Genomic DNA, 23,633 nt, shown 5'->3' on the forward strand with positions numbered 1-23,633 from the left:
CATAACCCTCCGACAATATGGACGTCTCCAGCTGAGTTCTCGTAGCGCAACGTACGATTCACGTACAAAACAACTCTAAACTGCTATTTAAAGTTAATGCCATGCCATAATAAATAAATAAATGTGTATGTTAGTCGCGTGTTTACTCTTGTGCAGTAGAGAGTTGCGTTTCTCGTTCTTTTTCTCGAGTTATAAAGTTTCAAGTGTATTCTTTAAGTCTCTTTCTAATATAAGTAACTAAGAAATATCAAAGAAAAGACTTGAAATTCACTAGAAATTTACGTAAAAAGTAATAAAAATTTGTGCAAATGCAATTTCGTAACAACTTGAGTTAATAATATACATATAAAATTAAAAAAATATAAATAAAAACCGGACAACTAATAAAAAATATTATTAATGTTAGTTATTAATAAAAAAAGCGCTCCACATTAATTTCGTATCAAAAAAAAAATATATATATACAAAAAATGTGTTTTTAAAAGTGTGTTGATATAAAAATATAACAAAGTACGTAAATATGTTTTAGATTAAGATATTAATATATGTTATAAAAAAATTTGTGGAAAAAAAATTTAAATGAAAAAAAATATATTATACATGTATAAAAATATATAACATAGATAGAAAGAACAAATATTATCATTGTATCATTTTTGTTGTTTTTTTTAGTTTTATATTTTATTCATTGATATATTATATATAAAATTATGGTATTTGTGGTGTAAAAATAACAATGAAATGATAAAAGTTTTCAAGTTTTTCATCTTCTTTTATACAATAAAAAAAATATTAAATAATAATAATAAAGAATATAAAAGTATGAAAAGCCGCAATAAAAAGTCCACAAAAATGATACGATCATAATATAATAAAAAGAAAAATAGTAAAGCAATTGTAATAATAATAACGAACAATGATAGTAGTAGCAATAAAGTGGTCTAACTATTATTAAACAGTGCTCCAAAAAATTTTTTTATTTTAATTTAAAGAATTTTTTGAAGCACTGTTTAATAAATAAAAAAGACAAAAAATGTATATCCCACAAAATGCAACCCATTTTTTTTTTATAAAATAACAAAAAAAAATATAATAAAAATTTATCCAATTTTTTATAGAAATACAAAACAAAACCCGAAAAAAAATAAAACAAAAGGAATAAAAGAAACAATTTTTTAGCCACTTAACAACAACTGTTACAGAGTGTTTGTATTGTTTGTAGTGAATATGATATATAAACGACTTTAATTAAAAAAAAGAAGAAAAATATACAAACAAATATCCAAAAAATTAATATTAAACAAACAAAAACAAAAAAAAATATATAATATCAGAAATACAAACAAAACTCTATGTTTTATTGATTTATGATGATAAAAACATTGAACTCTATTAAAATCAACGTCAAACCACGCAAGAAGACTGTCATATCGTAAGGGTGACACGAACATATCACGAAAAGAAAAAAAAATATCAACAAATATCAAGGAAATAGCTTCTTTTGTATGTAAATGTGTGACAAATGACAACTGCAGACTTTTTAATTTAAACACATTTAAAATAAATCAAAATAAAAGGTGTTTTGAAATGCGTCGACGTACAATAAAATAAACATATCACAACAATATTTTATTTAAAAAGATAAAAATATTATGAAAAAATTCATATTTTTTTATGTTTAATAAATAACGTTAAAAATAAAAAAAAATATTAAACATATAAAATTGTGTCAATGGTTTTCAATAAACGTGGCTTTAAAAAACTGCATATATGGTGTGAACTTTAAACTTATTCATTCAACTAAACACATCACATCGCGATGCAATAAAATTCATTCATCAAGTCAATTTTAAAGTCTACGCTTCAACATATATAAATAATATATATCATATATAATAACGTACGATAAAAATAAATTCAAAAATGGATTACAATTGGTCGGACTATGATTCAGTTTCAACATATTCAGATGAATCGGTGAGTTAATAATTTTTTTTTTGGAATCTTGATCTGGAATTTTCTTGCAGTTTTGCAGTTAATTTTAATTAATTTAAATACAAAATGACCAGTTTCTTATCTCTCACATATTATTCAATTCATTTTTTCTGCGAGACAGTCTGAACCTGTTTTATTTATTTATTAATAAATATAAATAAAAGCAGATCGACACAGTTATAAAAGCGGTTGCGGTTCGCTTTTGTTTAGAATCCTTCATTTTCTATACTTTTGCACACATGAAATCGTATCTTAGTAATTCACAACTTCCGCGGTCTTTTGTTCGGTACAAAAAGGTTCGTTCATGTTACTTTGGGACCGTCTTTCATGTGTTGTAACTTAACATGTGCGTATGGAAAAACGAGCAAAAATTAAACATATGTCTTGAATAAATTTGTTCCTCTCTTTGTGAATGTGTGTTAAAGACGCTAAAATTCTAAGAAATTGAACACATGCAATGGAATGCAGAATTTTTTATGTTTTTTTTGCCTACGTCCGATCCGATGTAAAACAAAAAAATATAAAATGAACGAAAAAAAAAATCTGGTTAATTATTTCGAATTTCTGTATCAAAAGAGAATTGATATCATAAAATTATTATGCAATCGAGCATAATTTCCATTACAAATTGTATTGCAACATTGTAGTATCTGCTTATCGATGATTTTATGTGTTTATGAGCAAGGGCTGGAAAAACTTTTTAGTGAAAAATTAATTTTATTTTTAAGTAAGCGAAAAAATAAAACGAAAAAAAAAATAATAAAATAATTTACAAATCTAAGAGATAAATAATATTTTTTTAAATTTTAAAAAATTTGTAATTTTTTTTTTAATATGGCTTAGTTATTTTTTTTTATTTATTTTATTTCAAAACTTTTTTCAGGCTTTAAAAATTTTTTAAGTCTTAAATCATTTTTACTTACGTTTAAGTTATTTTTAATTTTTTTTTATCAAAAAATAATTTACAAAATATTTTAAAAATTAAAAAAAATTAAAATGATCGAATCAGAAATAATAACTAATTTTTGATCTTTTTTTTAATAAAAAAAAATTAATCAAATTAAATAAATTTAATTAAAATTAATTTTAAATTATTATAATTAAAATTATTATTAAAAATTAATTATTAAATTAATTAAATTATTATTGAATTAATATAATTTATTAAAATTAATTAATTTATTTTAAAATTAAATTCAATTAAATTTTTTTATTTAAAATAAATAAATAATTAATTAAATAGAATTAAATTAAAATTATTAATATTAAAATTTAAAAATAAATTTGAAAATTCAAAAATTTTTCCAACCCTGTTCCAAACAAACCAAAAAATATCGATGAAAAATTTGTTGAATTGTTCAAATTCACGGACCCTCCTCTTGGTTATTGAGTAGCAAGCATGTCACGCATAAACTCACGCAGATTCATCGATGATATAAAGAAGTTTGCCAAAGGCATAATTAACTTTTATAATATATTAACAGCTCTCTCGCAAAATTTTATACAAAACTGACGATGATATTTTTTTTTTGTTTGAAGCGAAAAAAACAGCGAATGCGAAAAAAAAAGAATAAATTGATTGTGCCAAAAATCCAGCCATATGTGTTACTATGTGATAAAAAAAATATTTTTTATACTGATAAAAGTTACCCACTCAAAGAAACAAGAAAAAAAATCGTAGACGGCAAAAAATCTGCCCTAAAAATGTCACGCCTATAATATTAATTTGCTCTTTTCTCAAGGTTTATATTTTCATTATACATAAAAATCGTGTCGTTCGCACGCATAAATATTAATTTCGCATCAGATCGCATCGAAATGAATTTTATTAGGCCGAAGCCATCAATATTAGTTGCTGACATATTTTTTTTACTTATTTTTTTACCGGAAAATATTTTTATTTTTTATTTATTTATTTATGCATGCAAGTGATAATTATCACATCACTTATTGATTGAACTGTAATTAACGACATGCACTGTTATATGTCGATGCACGTCAGTCAGTCAAAAATGCTCTCTGTCCGAGAATGACACTGCGGTATTGCAACACAGAGAGGTAAAATTACACAGAGATGCAACTTCTAAGAAGTTTGTTACACATTCCAATCATGTTATATAAATACAAAAATTAAAATATAAACAGTTTATTTATAAATATATATGTTTATATTTATATGAAATTACTTCCTGTGTGCGATGTGATGATAAAATAATCGCAAAATTATACAAAAAATACAAAAAAATAATAATAATAAATACTTGAAGTCAATTAAGAAAGAAAAATATCGAGTTTGTAAAAATATATTATAACAAAGGAAAGACATGCTTAGTAAAAAATACGTGTTATTGTTATTAATTGAATGATTATTTGTAAAAATTAATTATGTTGCCGGAGAAACGAATATCGCGAGAAAACGTGAGAGTAATAATTGGTTAAATATACTCAAAGAATAATAATAATAATAATAAATATATATATTTATAACATTAACAATTTTTTCGTTTGTGTTGTTTCAATTTAAAAACCATACATCGAACTCGAGTTTCGCAATAATCGGCAATAAACGAAAAATTAGTTCCAGATTTTTTTATGTATAAAAAGTTTAAACATGAATAAACATGAGAAATTATACTTTAGAAGAGTTAGACATCATTATCTTTATATATAAAAGAAGAAATAGTTTATTATAAAAATAAATATATTTCACAGAATAAAGAGAAGATAAATGTTTCATGATTCATACAGTACAAACAAAAATTTGAAAGAAGTTTCTGTTTCGTGTTAAAACTCAATATTTTCACAAAGTTAAGTTCATGACCCATATTTTAGTTTAGATAAATTTATACAATAAAACTTTTTTGCGATAAAATTATAATTTGTACTTGTTCTAGTTGTTCTTATACTGTTCCAGTTAGAAAATTAAAATAACTCTCTGAGAATATTTTATAAATTAATATTCAACAACAAACAGTAATTCATCTTAATTCTCTTATCCTTGAACTCTTTCTTATCAATTTGTTTGAATTATAAAATTTTATTGTATTGAAATGTGTGTAAGTCGTCGTTGTTTAATTAATCTTGAAAGAATTTTTATTGGTTGTAACTTTACAGTTATAGTGCCATATAAAGCAAATATATATATAGAAATGTTTAAAAACAATGAAAAGTGCATTGTAATGTATGTAAAAGAAACTTCACACCCAATTGTAATATTTCTTGTAATAATTGTAGGTATTTACAAGAAAAGAAGAAAATTTGGCTATCAAAATATCTTTTTTTGTGTAGGCTGACGGAAAAGCAAACATCATGTTTATTCAATGTTTTATTATATTTGAAGAAGATACGTCTCTGTTTATTCAAGTTTAAGATATAGATGATAATAAAATATCTTTATCATCATATTTATATAGAAATATATTCTATACAGTGACGGATTTTGATATTTTGGTATATTGTTAGTCATCTGAAAATCATGAATTCGTATTTTTTGCTTGGTTTGAATTAATTGGAATAGATTTGAAGTTTCTTAGTGACCTTAAGAGGTCTTAAAGCTCTCAAAAGGTCGAAAAAAATCCTTCAAATTTTAAAAGTAATTTTTCTTAATTATTAGATTTTAATCAGAAAAATCCTTTCAAAATTTTGAGGGATATTTTTAAACCCACAAAGCTTTAAAGTAGCTTCAAAAGACCCATAAAGGTCTCCAAAAGACCCATAAAGGTCTCCAAAAGACCCATAAAGGTCTCCAAAAGACCCATAAAGGTCTCCAAAAAACCCATAAAGGTCTCCAAAAGACCCATAAAGGTCTCCAAAAGACCCATAAAGGTCTCCAAAAGACCCATAAAGGTCTCCAAAAGACCCATAAAGGTCTCTAAAAGACCCATAAAGGTCTCCAAAAGACCCATAAAGGTCTCCAAAAGACCCATAAAGGTCTCTAAAAGACCCATAAAGGTCTCCAAAAGACCCATAAAGGTCTCCAAAAGACCCATAAAGGTCTCCAAAAGACCCATAAAGGTCTCCAAAGACCCATAAAGGTCTCCAAAAGACCCATAAAGGTCTCCAAAAGACCCATAAAGGTCTCCAAAAGACCCATAAAGGTCTCCCAAAGGACCATAAAGGTCTCCAAAAATCCATAATGGTCTCCAAAAGACCCATAAAGGTCTTCAAAAGACCCATAAAGGTCTCCAAAAGACCCATAAAGGTCTCCAAAAGACCCATAAAGGTCTCCAAAAGACCTCATACAGTTTCATTAAGACCTTTTTAAAAATAATTTGGACCTATTTTGTAGACCTTGACTTATAACTAAGGGTCCTAAGTCTCCAGCCTACTGAAGTCCGACCCTGAAAATAAAAAGAAAAGAAGAAACATTATTAAAAAGAAAATATACAAAAAATTTTAATGCCTTTATTGTTGATATTCTGTACTCCAAAACATGCTCAACTCATGTCATTATATATTCCGTCTCTCCGCTCTCATTTTATCTGCATTTTATGAATACAACCTTTGTCGCATTCTGTCGACAACTTATCATAAACAAACACAATATGTAATAATAACTAATAACATGAAGAATTTGTTAGCCAAACAAACTGTAAATATGACGAGTATTGGAACTTAAGTATTTATTGACCCACGAGCATAATAATTGAATAAACGCACGGCATTCACTCACAAAAATGAGTTCAATTATAATATCTTTAAAAAAACATTCAGTAGGAGGTCTTCTTACTGTCTGTTCTGAATGTTTAGTCTATAAAATATTTTTTTTTCTTTATCTATTCATTATTTTTTATGTTTTCATTTTTTTTTGAAAGTACTCAAGAAACGTATAAAATTTCTGCAAATTAAATTAAATTAAATCAACCAGAAACATGGCAGATGTCTCCATTTGCGTTTATCGTCGTTTCTTCTTCATTTTTATAATGTGTAAGTTTTTTTTGTGAAGTTTATATCAATAACATACACAATGCGTCGATTGATGGAAAAGGTTCTAAAATTCCTTTTTTTGAATTCAAATGAAATTCGATACTAAAAGGAATTTTTGCGTATATTAGAAATGTAAATAGAGGTAGGGCTCGTTCTGTGGGCGTAATTCGAATGTTTCCTGACACAATGCTGTCGAGTGTGATGTAATGAAAAGAACATCGTGGAAATGGTATAAAAATAGAAGACACGCTCAATCAATAAATTTTTCCATCATAATTTTTATTATTATTACAGAGTAGAGTTTAAAAAGTTTATGAAAACTTTTCTATAAACGCCAATAAATTATGCGTTATTAAATTTTATAACAACTAGCAACGGCCGACTTGGCGCATCATATATCAATTCTCCTCTTTATTTTGTACTCTTTTCGATTTATTGCAATGAAACTTTAGTGGAAGTATGCTCTCGACGAGAATTACAAACAAAGTAAAAACAATAAATTGCAACAATTTTATTATTATTCATTAAATTAATGATAGTGTTTGTAAAATGATGCATTTGCTTGCTCAATTGTTACTTGACGAGTACAAAGTTTAAAATTTTTTATGTTTTTTTTTCAAGAGATTCAATTTCAAAGAGACGAAGTAATACGACGCCGATCCGATTCGATCCATCGTAATAATTAGATGACACATCGAAAAACTAAATATATTTATGTTGATGACAATTCCGGTCTGCCATTAGTAGAATCACATTACACGACGAGATCTGAGACGCAAAGTAATTACAAAAAATTTGTGGAGCGAGACATGTTTCTCAAAATCAAACAGAAAAATCATCCGTTTGAAGAAGTGTGAAGGCCAGAACATTACTTACGAGCGCAAAATGCGTCGTGCGATTATTTATGACGTTACTTGATTATGCGATGAGAATTAGAATAAATAACGCGCGAATAAGAACAATGGGGACTTGGCGATAAATTTTCATGTTTGTCGACAGTTCAAGGTCCTGATAGGCGAGCGCTTGATTAATTAATTGGCGTTATTATGGACTTGGTATGATTATCCATAAAATTTTACGAGATTACAAACGTAATTATGTAATGAACAGAAAAAATCTATAAAAGTTAAAAAAGCATGAAATTAATTCAGTATCAAATATCTGGCAATAATACTAATAATAATTGTAACAGAAGCGATTCACCACAAAAAAAAAATGCTCATTGTCTCGTGACTCATCACAATCAGCAGTAGACCGTAAAGTTCTTACCTTACCTTGACTCTGCTTGAGATTTTATTTTCCAAGTGAGTAGTTTTTGCCTCTTCAAAAACCCGAGTACCCACTACTGTGTTGAATTCTCGCATGAAAAGCGAAACTTGTCTGTAATTGACTTGTAATGTAACAAAAATGTACAAAACTGAACAACGTTTGAATTAGCAGGTAAGCGATTTTGGATAATGGTATGAGATTATGGATTAATTTATAGAGACTTCAAGACAGAAATGGAATACTCTAAGCACAAAAAGTTAGGAGACAATGATCTTTCAGAAAGATTTGTTAAACATATGTTGAATCGTATTAACCAATATGCAATATGCATTAACCTTTTATCAATTTTCGGAATAGAAGGAGAAGAGCCAGCCGTAGTATTTGATGCTTTAGGGCTTGCGTTGATGGACCATTTTCTATCATGTTATCAATTTAATGATGTAGATAAATATGTGCCAAAATTGTAGTAAAAAGCAAGTTTCTCAAACGAATAATGTCTATAGTTTTTCTACAAAGGAAACAACCAAGCAGCACAGAAGATCAGATCAAGCAGCACAGACAATTTCGCTTCGTTAAAATTATAATAAGATCGCTTAATTTCGTGTTTTTACCTGTGGATATTTTCTACGAAAAGGCAGATTATTCAAAAGGAGTTTGTTGAACTAAAGTTTGCCATGTTAACAATAAGACCGAGTGCGCAATTTTGAAGAAAGTATCCATCAACTTTCGAACAATTTATGTCGAGCATTATAAGGACTTGCCTCTATTGTAAACCAATCTAAATATCATTTTGCAGAGACCACTCATTATAATTTAAAGAAAACTTAAGACCTATTTAGAATTTCGCGATAAACTCGAGCATAATGCTTTTGACTATTGGAGCTATGGCTATTTATCAACCTACTTACTGAAAGTCTATTACTGAAATTTTTCAGTTAATTTCACAAGGTATTAGATGAACGTCGTATAAAATCATTTCTTAATTCATTTTATAATAAAAATATAAAATTAACTATCAGAAAAAATTACTTCATTATAAAAAATGTTCTAACCTACCTTATTGAACTTTAAAGACAGGCTCGAAATATATAGAGATTTAAAAGATATCACGAAACCAAAGTAGTATTTATAGATAAATTTCATACCACAAAATACTTTTTTTTTTGAATAAAAGGAAGTAATTTACATAAGTTTTATAAACAAAATTACGCCTCTTGTGTACTAAATAGGGTTATTTTTTATGCTTATTACTAACAACTTCTTTTACATATCTACGACAAAAAAAATACGATTGTACTTATAAATATTATTACAACGTAGCAGGCCGTTGTACAAGAAAGATAGTAAGTAGGCAGAAGATAGAAATAAAAAACGGAAAGGAAATGGATGTGTCGATATTTTTCATTCTCGTCGCCGCTTGCATGTTGAATAATATTTATTTATATTAAACTTGACAGTAATCCAATTTGAATATTTTAAATGAACAATTGAAGTTTTTTTTTAGAACTTTTTCTATTTCAACAAAAATCCTAAATTTATCATAGGACCCCTTCAACATAGATGTTTTGTTTATATTTTGAGCGATTATGATAAATATTCTTGAAAAATAATATTTTCATAATTTTTGTTATTGTTGGTACGCTTACCTAGCTATTGACGGGAATGTTTTACCAGACAAGGTCTGAACAAACAATTCATGTTGGGAGATGTTTAAACATGAATCAAATGTCAAGCATCAACTATGTTATTATTATGATTACATTTTTTTTTCTTACAAAACTGTTTTTGAGCTTTGTATGGACTTAGCATAAATTTAATTCAAAGCATTAAAGGAGGAAAAAAATCATCAAGCTATTGTTCGTATTATTATTAAAATGTTTATGAAAAGATCTTTTAATCTTCACTTGTTGTGACAATATTATTTTTACCTCCGGCAATTTGTTATTATTTTTATTAATAAAACGGGTTTCTAAGTCGACTTTGTTGCAATAGATTTTTTTTTATGGAGAAGAAGATGTTTGAACTAGTTGAGACTCATCTCCTTATTTTTTTTAAAAATATGCAAAGAAAAATATTAAAATTAATGCTTCATGGTCTTCATATTTCAATTATAATTTCATCACACTTCTCAACGTGTTTGCCTACAAATTTATGCAATATCGTTGATTGTTTGCTGTCTGCACTTGTTTCGCGCGTCGAGTCGTTCGTTCTGTTACTCGGCAATTATATATTAATACATATTAAGAACATTGTTGTTGTTGCCAATATGATTATTATTATTAAAAAGCGTATATTAAAACAAGGCTATGAACTGAATTGCCCTCGCGGGCGAATAAAAATGCCGAGTGAGGAGATAAATTGCTGCATGCCAATAATATAATACGAGTAGCGATATCAGCATATTTTTATCAGTAGAATGCGCTGGTATTTAAGAGTGACTTAGGAATGGTTAAGAATGTTGTAAATGTATAATAAATAATAAGTGGATGTAAAAATAATAACGAGATTCTACGGAGAAGTTGGTGTATTCAAATGCGCTCCAGCTTGTTACGGAGGCAATTGATGAGTGTTGTTGATTAGGGTTAGATGGAAAGTTGCTCAATTTTTACAAAAAAAAAGAATTTTTTTAAATTAAAAAAAAACTTTTTTATGTAAATTTAATTAAATTTATTAATCTTTATTTTAAATTTAAAAAAAAATAATTAATTAATTTAATTAAAATTAAAAATAATAATTTAGAAAATTATTTATTAATTTTTTATTCACAATAATTTATTTTTTAATTTTAAAATAAATTTTTTTTTTTAAATTTAGTACAAAATAATTAATTAATTTATTTAAAATTAATAATTTAATAAATTATTTAATTATTAATTAATTATTTTTAATAATTTTATTTATTTTTTTTAATTTTTAAAATTTTTAAAATTAAATTAATTAAATTTATTTTTTAAATTTTTTTTTAATTAAAAAATTAAATTGAATTAAATAAATTTTTAATTAAAAAAAATTGTTCTAAAAATTTTACTATAAAAAAAAATAAAAAAATTTCATAAAAGCAACTTTTTGAACCCTCCAACTTTTTTTTTCATAATAATCAGAATAAAGTTACAGTAAATATTCGAGATGATTAAAAAAAAGAGTAATGCACTGCGAGTCGAGAAACACAGTCATTATTTAATGTCGACGTCCATTTACGGTCATTGATATCCATACAGTTCATTTTATCATCATCTAGCGTGTTTTTTTCGAAGAACAATAGCAAACAACCAGACAAACAGTCACATTTCTAATCTTCTGACACTATTATGTTATTTTTTTTTCGTTCATACAATAAACAACAGTTTCTATGGTGAACTAAATAAATTCTTTTGATGCATTTTTTCCATTCATTATATTCTTCTTTATTATTACATTATTATCATTAATTTAATCATCAGCTCGAGTGTTAGACCATTTATAGAAAGAACTATCCCAGTTCATTCATTTATCTCGATAGAAAAAAAATAATAGAACAAAATTGAATTGAACTCTTTTTTTTTGTTCTTTTTTGCACTTTAGTTGAAATTAGATAAAAATATAATTTAATTTAATTTATTGAGAAAATAATAATAATATTAATCTAAATAAATCTCGTTTTAAGTGAGATTGAGAGACAAAAGATCATCCATAAGTGGTAAAAGTCGTGCCACAATCTCTTTAAAACTTGAAATAAATGTTTATTTATTGTTCAACATTTTTTTTTTAGAAAAAAGTGCAATAATAATGTACAATAAATTCAAGTAAAAAAGATAAAATATCACTCGATCCTTTGTTCTAGTACAAGTCAACAATTTTTTTTTCACATCGGAAATTGTTCAAATATTGTGTTAAAACATCGCCATTTATCATGACGGTCATCATGTTCATCATCGTTTTTTTCATTCGTAGTGTTAAAGTGCGCCATACCCACCGTGGGACTGCACAAACTTGAATTTTTTAATACCGACAATTCGACAATTTTGGACAGGAAGATTGAAAAACGTGACTTTCATACCGCTCTTTTTGGACATTTTTCGTGTCGTGTCTCGTATTGTCGAACAAAAGAAAATAGAAAGAACTATCAAATATGGAGAAAGAAGTGATTTGACCGAATATCTCTTTTTTTTCTAATGAGATTTAACGAGAGAAAATTGAAAAAAAAATCCAATAAGACAGGTTTGAAACTTGGTTCAGTCCCTTTATAAATAAAAACAAATATTTAAAAAATGACAAATATGCGGCGACATTTAAAAAAAAATTGTATGTCAAAATTGGATTTTGCCACAAAGAAAATTTCGGTAGATTCCATTTTACGACAAAAATTTCTTGCACATGTCACGCGGTAAAATTTGAATAGACAAGAAACACCTAAAAAGTCATCAGGCAAGCAGGTTAATGATCCGGACGTCCAAATAAGGCGTTGTCGAAAAAAAAAGCTACCGAAAAAGAAACATAAGAAAGAAATTGAACAATTCAAATAAATTTCCGTCATTTGACGGCAACAACATAACAATGGCAGCAAATACACGTGAAAGGAGCATAAAACATAATTTTTGGACAATCAATGGAATTATTTTGGATTATCCCAAAAACGTAATATTATATATGTGGCATGAAAATGGATATTATTAATTTAAATTAAGCCATTATTATTTGTATTAGTTCGTGACATATACGGTCAAATGACGCCGGATTGTTGAAAAGGTAGCCAAGCTTCTGTTTTGGTATTTGAATGAGGACGTTACAAGTGAATTTTAATTTTTTTTTTCTTATTGGAATTTTTAAAAAATCATAAAATTTTATTTTTGAAATTTTAGTCATTTTTTGATCATACTGAATTTTAGTTTAAAAAATTATTTTTTACATTTTTAAAATTTTTAAATTATTTTAAAAAAATAAATTTTAATATTTATTTATTTTTAATAAAAAATCGATTAAAATTCAATTAAAAATAAATAAATATTAATTTTTTTTATCATTTAAAAATTTTAAAAAATGTAAAAAATAATATTTTAAACTAAAATTCAAATAAATTTTTAATTTAATTTTTATACAATTATTTTAATTAAATTTTTCAAAAAAAAAAAAAAAATAATAAAATAAATAAAATAATTTAAAAAATTAAATGGTATAAAAAAAAATAAAATAAAATAAAAATTAAATTAAAAATTCAAAAATTAAATTTTTAATTGAATTTTTAAAAAATAAAAAAAAAATATTAAAATTTAAAATATTGTAAAAAAAATATAAAATATTTTTAACAAAATTTTTAATTGCACTGACTTCATTTTATTTGTTTTTTTATTCAAAAAAATGCAACCTCAAACTCTATTTTTAGTTAAGCAAGCGTTTCTTTTGATTTATTGGGCAACATATAAGAAACCGTATCTGGCAATATTTTTTTTTTACTTTTTCAACTTCTAAGAAAATAAATAACAAACAATTAAATAATAATAATAAAAACAACAACCGAACATTAAAGCAGATAATTGACTGTTGGTGCAAAGAGTAATTAAACAGACCGACATCATCGACAACTACGACGACGTAACACAGACGTATTCTCGAAAAAAAAAATCTACAAAATTACTTAATTGAAAAAAATAAAAAAAAAATGGATGACTGATAAAGATAAACAGTGCATTCCTGAAATATTTTCGAAATTATACACATTACCTCTCAGTACATTACATTAATCTAGTTAGTTAGTATTTACGTTAAATTACGACATTGTCGTTGTAGCTGAGAACTCACACGTAGTTGACTTGACGCGACAATGATACGTTATTTCTCGTTATTACTACAATATTGATTGATAACAAATGTCTGTAAATAATAATTTTTATTTTTTTTTCTGCTATTTATTGATCACTTTTCGAGATCATGTTTCTCGTGTGTTTTTCTGGCGCGGACCTTGGACTCGTGAAGAACCTTTAATTAAACTAAAAACAAGTTCGCAGCGTAAACAAATCAAAAACTATCAAGTACTTTTGTCTGGCTAATGACATTTTTAGTGAATATTACGCAGCATATTATTTTTTTTGTTCGTGCGTCAAGTATATGATGAGAGACCCCTGTGGATGTCGACATTCACGTAGCGTTTATGCAAAACAACAATGAAATTATTTTGGAAAATACCAGAGGAGACAATTATTATTACATTGTTTGTCGACGATTATTATTTGTGATTGCATTGCAGTCTCTTGATACGATTTTGTGACGTTTTTGTGCGTATTGTAATAATAATTGAAGGACAAATTTATGTTAATGACTTGAAATAATGAAATTTTTGGTGTAATGAATGCATGGGATGATTGCGTTGTGATAATTTGGTGTCTCGAAATTGAGAATTTTTTATGAGAAATGGAGCGAAATATTTTTTAAAAATATTTAATAATTAATATGGATTAATTTTAATTTTTTAAAAATTAATCAAAATTAAATTTTTATTTTTTTAAAAATATATTTAAATCTCAAAAAATAAATTATCTGATTTGGAAAAATTAAAAAAAAAAATATTTGTTTTTAATTAATAGGAAACAATTTTTAAAAATAATTTTCAGGCCTATTTTAATATAAAAAAAATTATTAAAAATATATTTGAGTCTTAAAAAATAAAATATTTTATTTGAAAAATAAAAAAAAAATATTAAAAAAAAATTAATAAAAAAATTATTTATTTTTTAAAATAAATATCTTAAGAGCTTAGATTTTTTTAAAATTTAAAATAAAAATTTATTTCAAGTTTGAATTTAAAAAAAATAATAATAAAATCAATTTAAATTATAATTTTTAAAATTATTTGTTTGACCTCAAAAAAATATATTTCTAAAAAAATTATTGCTTGGTTTGAATTAATTGGATTAATTGAAGTCTATTATTGCCTGAAAAATAAATAAAAAAAAATAATTAAAATTTTTAAATAAATAAAAATACTTCCCTTTCAGCTCTGCGAAACATAACAAATTTACAATTTTCCCAAATTACTCCAAAAAAATTCACAGTGGGCATCACATTTATTGCCTTTGCTCAACAAGCCGTCTCCATTGAAGCAAAATGTGTCGCACGCAACGTCACGCCGAACAATACTGCGTCAAATTATGCCGAAAAATCATGATTATTCTGCCCGAACAAAAATACTTAATCGCATTATATTCAAAAAGCAATTTCAATTTGCCATTGAAAACATTTCATGGGCGAGCGCGTAAAATAATTTAATGTAAAGCACATGTATGCAGTTAAATTATATTTTTTTTTATTCTGAACAACAATGGAGAGAAAATTATTATTTCGCTTACCCAAAGGAATTTGCTTAACATTTAAAAATTTTAATATTTTTTTTAATATTATAAACAAAAAAAAATATTTAATTTTATTATGAAGACATTCCGTTAAACAAATATTTGGCACACACACGAATTTCAACAGTTTTGGTCGCCCCCAAAAATTTTCACTTTTTGGCGAAGTGCCTCTCGTTTCTCTTGTTCTTGCCATTGGCAAATTTTTTAATTAAAACTCGTGATTTATGAACTCTTCTTATTCATATTCTCATAATATAATAAAATAATAGTTTCACAAAAAAATTTTAAAGTTAAACATAAAACAGCAATTACATGCATTTTCCGCCAAATTTTCGGGTTTGTAACGCAAACTCTCTCATATAAAAGAGCAAAATGATAATAAATTCGAGATAATTTATGCATCATATATAAAATGTTGTATGCTTGTAACATTATTATGATGCTTTTTTGAGTGTTCTCTCGAGACTCGCGCTGTATTGTTTGTTGGTAATAAAATCATGATTACTTTTTTTTATTATTAACAATCATTTCATCGCGTTTTTTATTTATTATTAACACTTGCAGAAGCCCACCGGCCTTTTTTATTATACCATTATTTTGATTATATAATAAAATTAAATTTAAAAAAAATAAATAATCAAGCAAATATTGTTATAAAATCAAATTAAATTGAATTTCGAACAAAAAATGAGTAATTTTGCAATATTGCTAATTTTTTAGTGTCATGCAAAAAATTAAAATTAAAAAAATAAAACTATCAGTAGCAATGAATAATAAATTAAATAATATAATTTGATTATTTATTTATGTATAAACATTCAGAGTTTGCTAAAATGGCCCATTAAAAGTTTAAATTGCATCATGAAAAGTTTTTCTATTATTTGCTTTCGTTTTTATGCAACTGCAATATTCCCTTTTTTGCAAGGATTTTATTGTTTTATTTTAATTTCAACAGAAAATAGAAATAAAAATAAAATTTTATTTTACTTTTTCGGAGTGTTAAAATTTTAATAACCCACTTTTTAGTTAAAAAAACTTTTTTTTTCTATACAAAGTTCAAGATTGATTAAGAAAAATTGATAAAAATTTTTTCAAGGCTTTTCTTCATAAGAAACTCTAGAAAAAAAGTAATCATCTCACGTCTCTGTACAATTTTAAACGGTCACGTGCCGCCGCGTGTTTGATCATTTACCGAGAAAAAGACGAGATTTCTTGTGATAAGCAGCAAGATTCATCATCATTACGTACAAAAATTATCTCGTTTCGTGTCTTGAGTCTATAAAAAAAAAATTGTTGTTACGTTAACAAAATCAATATCGCACACAAAATGTTACCCCAGTTACGTGCGACAAATACATCATTCACAGTGCATCGAAATATTATGTTACACAAAGAAAGATGATAATAATGAAGGTGCAACAATGACGATGATAGTAGTGTAAGAAACGAAGAAAGGATGTTCATTGTGTATTTTATTCCTGTCACGTGTCTAACAACTTACATGCCCTGCCTTAATAAAATTTGTGCTTTAGTGGCTAAGATTTTGGAAACGGGTCTTAAGTGAATAACAATCATCAGTGTTTTTGTATAAATTACTAACATTAGAAAGAAATGAAAAAAAAACGGAAATAGAATAAAAATAATGGAAATGTACTCCGACTCCACATGAAAGGTCGCGTTGATTGAATACAAATTATGATCATTTATTTTTTTTTTAATAAAATACATTTTATTATAATGCATGTTTGTAAAAAAAAACTGATGAAGTATAATATTTTATAATTTATTGTAAAACTTTATGATATTAAGTCATTAAACGTATTCATTTTATGAAGCATTTGAACATCTAAATCATTCAACGTTGGAAACGGGAATGGAATTAATGATTTTATAATGAAGATATATGTGGAAGAAAGTTTGTTTTGTATGGTTTCTTTTTTACTCGTTTTGTATAAAATAAAATATTAAATGATAAAATTCCATAAAATTCATACAAAATTAAATGACAGAAAATATTATTTTTTTTATAACATTATGGGAGTAAATAAGAACAGAAAAAAACTTCTTTGTATTTTATGAAAGAAAAATAAATTTATGTAAAAAGTAATCTAATTATAATTATAAAAAGTAATTAAAAATATTTTTTATTACTTTTGATCTGATAATGGAATGGGTTAAGTTAAGACTTGACTGGGAGAATGTTTTTGTATATTTTCTCAAAGAATAAAAAAATACTCATTAATGTTTTTTTTTTATTTATTTACATTATTTATTGAGGAAAACAATGCGATTGATTTTTATGAAAAATTATAAAAAATTATTTTTAAATTAATTTTTTTTAAATTTTGAAATTAATAAAAATTTTATATAAAATCGTATTTTTATGAAAAATTTAATTTTTTAATGTAATTGAATTTTTTTGACCTTCGGGTCAATTGCATCTAAATACCTTAAAGATAGCCGATATCTATGAAAGAGATAGACAGGAAACAAACATCCTTCATTTTTTTCCCCAATGATTTTTTTTCGTTGCAAATTTCAGTGGTGTACTTCTGAAAATTTTATTTAAAAAAATATATTAAATAAAATTTGTTAATTTGAACTATAAAATTTATTTTTTTATTTTTGAAAATTTATAAATATTTTATTTTTAATTTTATAATTATTTATCTGCTAAACGAAGGAAAATAAAAAAAAATAATTTTTTTTTCTATTAAATTTAATATTTAAAAATATTTGAGAAAAATTTAAGAGTAAGAAAATAATTAAAAAAAAAATTAATAATAAAATAAAAAAAAAATTTAAATAATTCAAATAAAATTAATTAAAAAAAAATTAATTAAGGCAAGTAAATTTCAAAAAATTAAATAAAAGATTTTTTATTTTTTTTAATTATTTATTTTGCTAAACGAAGGAAAATAAAATAAATTAATTTTTTTTAATTAAATAAAAATTTTTTAGAATAAATTTAAAAGTGAAAATTTAAAAAAAAATAATTTAAATAATTAAAATAAAATTAATTATTGTTGGTGGGTGGACATTAAATTAAATTATTTAATAAAACTTTAAATTAATTTTTATTAAATTTAATTAATTTTTTTATAATTAACTTATAATTTTTAAATAAAACTTAAGATTAATTTAAAATTTAATTAAATTTTTTCCAAAATTTTATATTTTTTTAACTTAAAAAAAATTTTATATTAAAAATATTTTTTTTTAAGCAAAAATTTGTCACACCTCTGTCAATTTAAAAAGTACAAAGTACTCAAGAGACTCAAAAAGTGAATTAAATTAATTTTAAAATGTAACCACAATGTTGTCTCTCCATCTGCGTTTGTCTGTCTCCGGCTTACTTACCAACTTGCTTGTCATGTAAAAACACTTGAAGAGACAAATATTTTCTACAACAACGAAATTTTAATACTTTTACCTCACAAAACTTTGTTTGTTTTCTTCATGTGACATTTTACGAGCATTTTACGGGAAAATTATGCAATATAATTCTAATGGAAAATTTCTAAAAAGCGGGAACAAGGGGAAGAATGACAGGATGACACAACAACAGACGACAGTGCCGCGGTTACTTACTGTGTCATGCTTATTATTTATCATCATTATCGCAAGTAATTTCCATACGCGGCATGCTCATGTTATTAGTCTTCTATTTATTAATAAAATAGAAGAAGAAAAGGCCTGAATATGCTTAGATAAATTATTCGTCTGTATAATTTATTTTTGTTGTTGTTGTTGTTGTGTGTTATTATGTGGAAAGCCATCGTTTGCATACTTTTCCACTTCTTTCATCTTCATCTCAACTCTTGAAAAATATTTTAAGTACAGCACGCGCGTTTGTTGGTTGATCTTCACTTGTTGTTTTATCATGTGGTTTTGTTACAGACAAATAAAATGTTGCTTTGTGTCTTGTTTAGAAGCAAACAACAACAGTCGAGGTGAAAATTATCGCACAAAAAATTGTTGCTTTTGTTGTTTGGCTGGATGATGAGTTTATTTTATGTGACTTGAAGTGTGAAATGAAATGAATTTTTTTTTGTTTTAATGTTTTTCCATCTTTTTCCTTTTTTTTTGTTTTTCATACGAGTCATAAAGCAGGTGAACACCATCAGTCATAACAAAAAAAAAAAATATAAATATGAGAGATAAGAGAAAAAAATAACGGAAACAATTATTTTTAAAGAGGAACTTTTAGGCCGTTTCAAATTTTTTTTTATTTTTTTAATTAAAAATTTTTTATCAAATCCAATAAACAAATTAAAGAAATAATTTTTTATCAAATAATTAAATTTATTTTATAAATTGAATTAATTATTATGGTAAATATTTTTTTTTGTTATTTTGGAAAAGTTGAAAATCAATCAAAGCAAAATGAAGAAAATAATTAATTTCATAAAAAATTAGCATTTTTAGATTTTTTTCATAATTAAAATAAATAAATAAAAATTATTTATTAAATTTAAAATAAAAAATTTAGCAATTTGAAAAATATAACGGATTTTTGTAAAAAATATTATAAATAAATAAAAAATCAATTTTATTTTAATTATTAATTAATTATTTATGAAATTTTTTTTAAAAATACTAATTTATTTTTTAATAATTTTTGACGATATTTTTAAAGAAAATTTTTAAAAAAAAAAATAAAATTAATTTAAAACTGTTAAAAAAATTCGAAAAAATTAGCGCTTTTTGAGATTTTTTCATAAATAAAAATTAATTTTAAAATTGAATAAAAAAAATCATTTTAAAAATTTTGTTTTATTTATATTTTTTTAAATTTTTTACTTATTTATTTTAATAAAATAAATAATTAAATTTTATAAAATAAAAATTTAATTTGCCTCTCCCATTCCTAAAAAAATGTCAATATAAAGTTAGAAAAATTTTTAAACGGCCTTTTTCAGAAAAAAATGAATTAAATTTTAAACGGCCTTTATCATGAAAAAAAATTAATAAAAAACAGAAGCTTCGTAAAATAATTTTTCTAATAATCTGTTTTTTTTTCTTCTATTTTTAGGTAAGCAACAAGACTTTCATTATGAATAAAATTAGACAAGACAAAACAATGGACTTCATCGTAAGTAAAATAAAACTTCGTTACGGAAAAATAAGATAATCAACAATTCTCGAGAATTTCTCTTGGAAAATTGATGAAAACAACTGAAATCACCCTATTTTCTTGTTATTGATCGACAAAACTACCACTAATGGCAACGTGAATGGGAAACACAAACAAACAATTGTTGATAAAATGATGATCCGACTCGTCAAATTTACAGACAATTACATTCAAACGGCGATAAGAGACACTTGAAAGTGATTATTTTTCCTTTTTCTGCTATTATTCTCTTCGTTCGAGGCAAGCACAAGATGGATTTAATTCGTTTTATGTCTCATTTGCCTCTCTTTCGGGCTTTTTTGAATGAAAAACGTAGGAAAATTGTCAATTTCGTCAAGCACATGCACTTTCATAAGAGAAAAATAATGAAATTTTCCTCGTTTATCCCTTTTTTACTCATCATTCGACGTCAGATAAAGTCATTGTCGTCACTTCAAACGAAAATAATAGTTTTGCAAGCTGTACCAGACTTGACAAATTTGAATTACCTTCGTAAGACGAACGATAATCGTCTACCTTATTTATTTATTTTTGTATGAAAAGGATAAAAACGGATTATGGAACAGTCTGGTTCCGTAATTTTACCTTTTTTTGTGGATTTGGTTCGAAAATTCAGTCAATTAAAGATAAAAGGAAGAGAATTCAAGTGCGACAGACAAGCACCACCCGATAATAATTTCAATTTCAAGGTTGATTTGGCAAAAAAGAGGAAAACCGTTGACCATTTTCTCCGTTTTGTCGGCTTAATTAAACAGTCTCTTGTTGTAATTGATTTAAATATGAATGAATTTAGTTTTCCCTGAGGCCACTTTTGTGCGACATACATAAGTTTGCGGTGAAATTCATTGGCATGTAATAAGATTATGCGATTACTTTTATGTTTTTAATGGTTTTTGTGTGTCTCTGAGGAGACTACAATCATTAATTGGTTCTTGCGTTACGTTGAAAAGTGAGCAACAAATGAGCCATAATCTCTTGCAAAACGTTTAGAATTTTACGTTATGTGCATTAAATATTGAAAGTACGTCTCTTGTCATCGTCACAGTTCAGCATGAATATTGTAAGCTTATTAAGGCGAATTTGTGCAAAAGGAGGATAAGTGTTTTGATAATAAAGTGGAATTAAAACTTTGTGAGGTGTTCGGGTGGTTAAAAGTTCACATATGAACAGGGATGTAGCTGATCTGGAATTTTAAAAAAATAATATTTAATTAAAAAAAATAAATAAATAAAATTTTCAAACATTTTTAATAAAAAAAAAAAATAAAAACAGTTATTAATTAAAATATATTAAATTATTTAAAAAAAAATTTTTTAAAAAAATATTTTTTTTAATTATTTTATTTTTATTTTTTTTTAATTATTATTAAATCAATTTTTAAAATAAATTTGAAAAAATAATTTATTAATAAATTTAAAAAAATAATTAAAATTTTAAATAAAAAAATATTAATAATTCAAATAAAAATAATTAAAATTAAAATTTATTATTTTTTTTATTTATTTTAACTTTAAAATTACATTAAAATTAAAAATGATAATTAACTCAATTTTAAAAAATGAAAAATAATTTAGTAAAAAATATTTTATAAAAATATATGTTTAAATCAATTGAAAATAATAAAATTAATTTAAAATTTTTATAACAAAAATTTTAAAAATAATGGTATTTATTCCATTTGAATTTTAAACTCGAAATTATTTTTTTTTTAAACCTCAGAAATAAAATTATAAATTAATTTATTTGATTCATTTTAATTTAAAATTTTAATTATTTTTTTTTTTGAATTGAATTTTGACTAATAAAATAAAAAAAGTTAAAAGTTAAATTAAAAGTTTTGAATATTAAAATAAAATATAAATTTGAGTTTTAGTTCATTTAACTAATTATTTTTTCAAATTAAAAAAAATTATTTTAATTAAAAAATAAAAAATAAATAAAAATTTGCTACTAAAAAATGCAGAAAAAAATAAATAAATTTTTAATTTAATTTAATTTTTTAAAAATAAATTTGTTCAAATTTTATTTTTTTTTATTTTTAATAATTTTCAACAATAAAAAAAAATTTTCTACAAAGTCTTTGCCACCTACACCTCTGATGACATGAAACACATAACCGACACAAAAGAAAAAGTTTTACATGCAAAAATAGCTGTTAGCCTTATTATGAAGCGCAAACAAGTTAATCTTGTAAATGGAAATGCTAATCATAGATTGTCATGTGGTTAGATTATTATGGCTACTTCAACAAGGATTTTCTACTAAATCCTCATAATCCTTCATTTAATCATCAAAATCGCCTTATTAAAAATTCTTCAATAATTCCAACGTTTTTTAAATGCACAAAAATTCAAATTTTCCTCCTCTCTCAAAGTTTCCATCCCCAAAAAAACGAGAGAAGCCACCCCACTGAGTTACCCTTATCAACCTGTTCTGTTATACAACACCATCGACAACAACAACAACAACCGCTTTCAGAATGAAGTAACAAAATTATAGTAAAGTTACGTAAGAAAATGTGTACGGTTTCATTGACTGAGGAGGAAAGCTCTTACAGCATTCACATTTTTATTTTTATCATCAACCTCCCCCCAAGTAACGAACGTCGTCTGATTTGATTTCGGCCAGTTAACAGTATCCACACAAAATGTCTGTCTGGTCGATGGAAAGTTGCGCATGTCCTTTATGGAGGGTGGTTTGAACATTGGGGGGTTCCGACTTTCCACAAAAATAAAATCTTGCATTTTCGGCGAAAGTTTTATTTTGTTGATGATGAGTCATCGACTGCTAATCAGAATTCATAGCGATTGCATAGGGTGACTTACGGGGCATTCAATTTAGTTGCCTGTCATTCATTGTGGTTTAATTAATTTGTAATTTAAGACACAATGAGGTGGATTATGAAACAAAATAAAAACATTTTTTTTTATTTCATAACAAAAAAAAAAAAATCCAGTTGATTGGTTTTGTGTCACGAAAATGCA

The 23,633-nt window shown here is 24.8% G+C and overlaps 1 protein-coding gene across 2 annotated transcripts in view; it reads left to right on the top strand.

Moving 5' to 3' along the window:
- The window catches only part of LOC134830727 (amyloid beta A4 precursor protein-binding family B member 1-interacting protein), a 161,517-nt gene that overhangs the window by 99,839 nt on the left and 38,045 nt on the right, over positions 1 to 23,633 (top strand). Inside the window, exon 1 of one of the 2 annotated variants that reach the window (XM_063844307.1) lies at positions 1,782 to 1,977. The exons of the other annotated variant lie outside the window; for it this stretch is intronic. Coding sequence (XP_063700377.1) covers positions 1,924 to 1,977 — 54 coding nt within the window. The 5' untranslated portion in view covers positions 1,782 to 1,923. Of the gene's footprint in view, positions 1 to 1,781; positions 1,978 to 23,633 lie in introns of those variants that run through there. 2 annotated transcript variants of the gene reach the window in all.

The sequence above is a fragment of the Culicoides brevitarsis genome, chromosome 1 (genome assembly GCF_036172545.1).
Source record: "Culicoides brevitarsis isolate CSIRO-B50_1 chromosome 1, AGI_CSIRO_Cbre_v1, whole genome shotgun sequence".
In the NCBI taxonomy this organism is placed as follows: domain Eukaryota; kingdom Metazoa; phylum Arthropoda; class Insecta; order Diptera; family Ceratopogonidae; genus Culicoides; species Culicoides brevitarsis.